This window comes from Eurypyga helias, unplaced genomic scaffold (assembly GCF_000690775.1).
Source record: "Eurypyga helias isolate BGI_N326 unplaced genomic scaffold, ASM69077v1 scaffold20972, whole genome shotgun sequence".
In the NCBI taxonomy this organism is placed as follows: domain Eukaryota; kingdom Metazoa; phylum Chordata; class Aves; order Eurypygiformes; family Eurypygidae; genus Eurypyga; species Eurypyga helias.
This window is the reverse complement of record NW_010238111.1, coordinates 3,066-4,666: the sequence shown is the minus strand read 5'-3', so window position 1 is coordinate 4,666 and position 1,601 is coordinate 3,066. Positions and strand designations below refer to the sequence as shown.

Genomic DNA, 1,601 nt, shown 5'->3' with positions numbered 1-1,601 from the left:
GTGCAGGGACACTGCTGGAAGAGAGGTACCCGGGTGCCCACCCACTCCAGAGCCCAGGCTGGGGAAAAGGGGGGACACACACCGTACCCAGTTTTTGCATGCAGGCGTGCAGCCGTGCCTCCAGCATCAGCACCCGCTGCTGCAGCTCCTCATAGTCGTAGGCACCCATCTCCTCCTGGATGGCCAGCAGATTCCCGGAGAGGTTCCTCACCTCCTCCTTGAGGTGCACAATCAGCCTCGTGTCCGACTTGTACTGATCCAGGACGGGCATCAGCGGCAGCAGCTCCGTCATCTTGTCCTTGAGTGCCTGTTTAAGGGGTACAAGGGAAAAAAACCCACCCCCACCCCCCCTGCCTGGTGACACTTGTCCGCCTGCCTGCTGCCCACCTGCCCATCCCTCCGGGGTAGCAGGGACTTTTCCCTATTCCCTGGGTTTCTAATTAATAACAATTACAAGGCCATTGCATCTTCCAAGTGTTTGGGGAGCGCTAATGAATCCCCCATAGCATTGCCTGACTCTATGGAGTGGGAAGCAGGCAGGATCCAGCCCCACTGTGGGAGCACAGGGTGAAATCCATCCCTCCCAGCCAGCCTGGAGCAGCGGGATGGCTGGGCACGGAGTGATGCTCTACACAGGGAGGCAGGAAGGTGGAGGGATGGTGCCAAGGGAGTGAGAGTAACAGGCAGAGTTCTATGCCAGGGGCAGGGGTTAAAAAGATCCGCTTATTTTAGGAGAAGGTTAAGAGGCGTTTTGGGAAGGATCCAAGCAAAGGCCAAGCAGGTCCCCAACAGCTGACGTGGGAACAGGGTGAAAGTAGGGAATGGGGAGAGCATGCCAGGGATGGGTGATGGCTCCAGGCAACGGGTGCCTGTGCACCAGCACCCTGCATGCCGAAGGGATGCTTGGCCTTGGGAACCCCACAGGGATGTTCAGTTCTGGGATCACTGCAGGGATGCTTGGCCATGGGATCCCCACAGGGATATTCAGTTTTGGGATCACTGCAGGCATGCTTGGCCTTGGGAACCCCACAGGGATGTTCAGTTCTGGGATCACTGCAGGGATGCTTGGCCTTGGGAGCTCTGCAGGGATACTTGGTCTTGAGAAGCCCATGGGGATGCTCATCCTTGAGAATCCCACGGGGATGCTCAGCTCTGGGATCACCACAAGGATGCTCAGCCATGGGAGCTCTGCAGGGATGTTCAGCCTTGGGAATCCCATGGGGATGCTCAGCTCTGGGATCACCACAAGGATGCTCAGCCATGGGAGCTCTGCAGGGATGCTCAGCCTTGGGAACCCCGTAGCGGTGCTCAGCCTTGGGAACCCCGTAGTGGTGCTCAGCCTTGGGAACCCCGCAAGGATGCTTGGCTCTGAGATCACTGCAGGGATGTTCAGCCTTGGGAATCCCATGGGGATGCTCAGCTCTGGGATCACACAGGGATGCTTGGCCATGGGAGCTCCGCAGGGCTGCTGAGCCTTGGGAACCCCACAGAGATGCTCAGCTCTGAGATCACTGCAGGGATGCTCAGCCTTGGGAACCCCACAGGGATGCTCAGCCTTGGGAACCCCACAGGGATGCTCAGCGCCGGGAACACTGCAGGGA

The 1,601-nt window shown here is 58.8% G+C and overlaps 1 protein-coding gene across 1 annotated transcript in view; it reads right to left on the bottom strand.

The window, feature by feature from the left end:
• Positions 1-1,601, bottom strand: part of OLFM2 (olfactomedin 2) — a gene marked incomplete at both ends in the record, with an annotated part of 7,849 nt that overhangs the window by 3,832 nt on the left and 2,416 nt on the right. Inside the window, one exon of the mRNA XM_010147748.1 lies at positions 88-307. Within this exon, the coding sequence (XP_010146050.1) occupies positions 88-307 (220 nt within the window). The remainder of the gene's footprint in view (positions 1-87; positions 308-1,601) is intronic.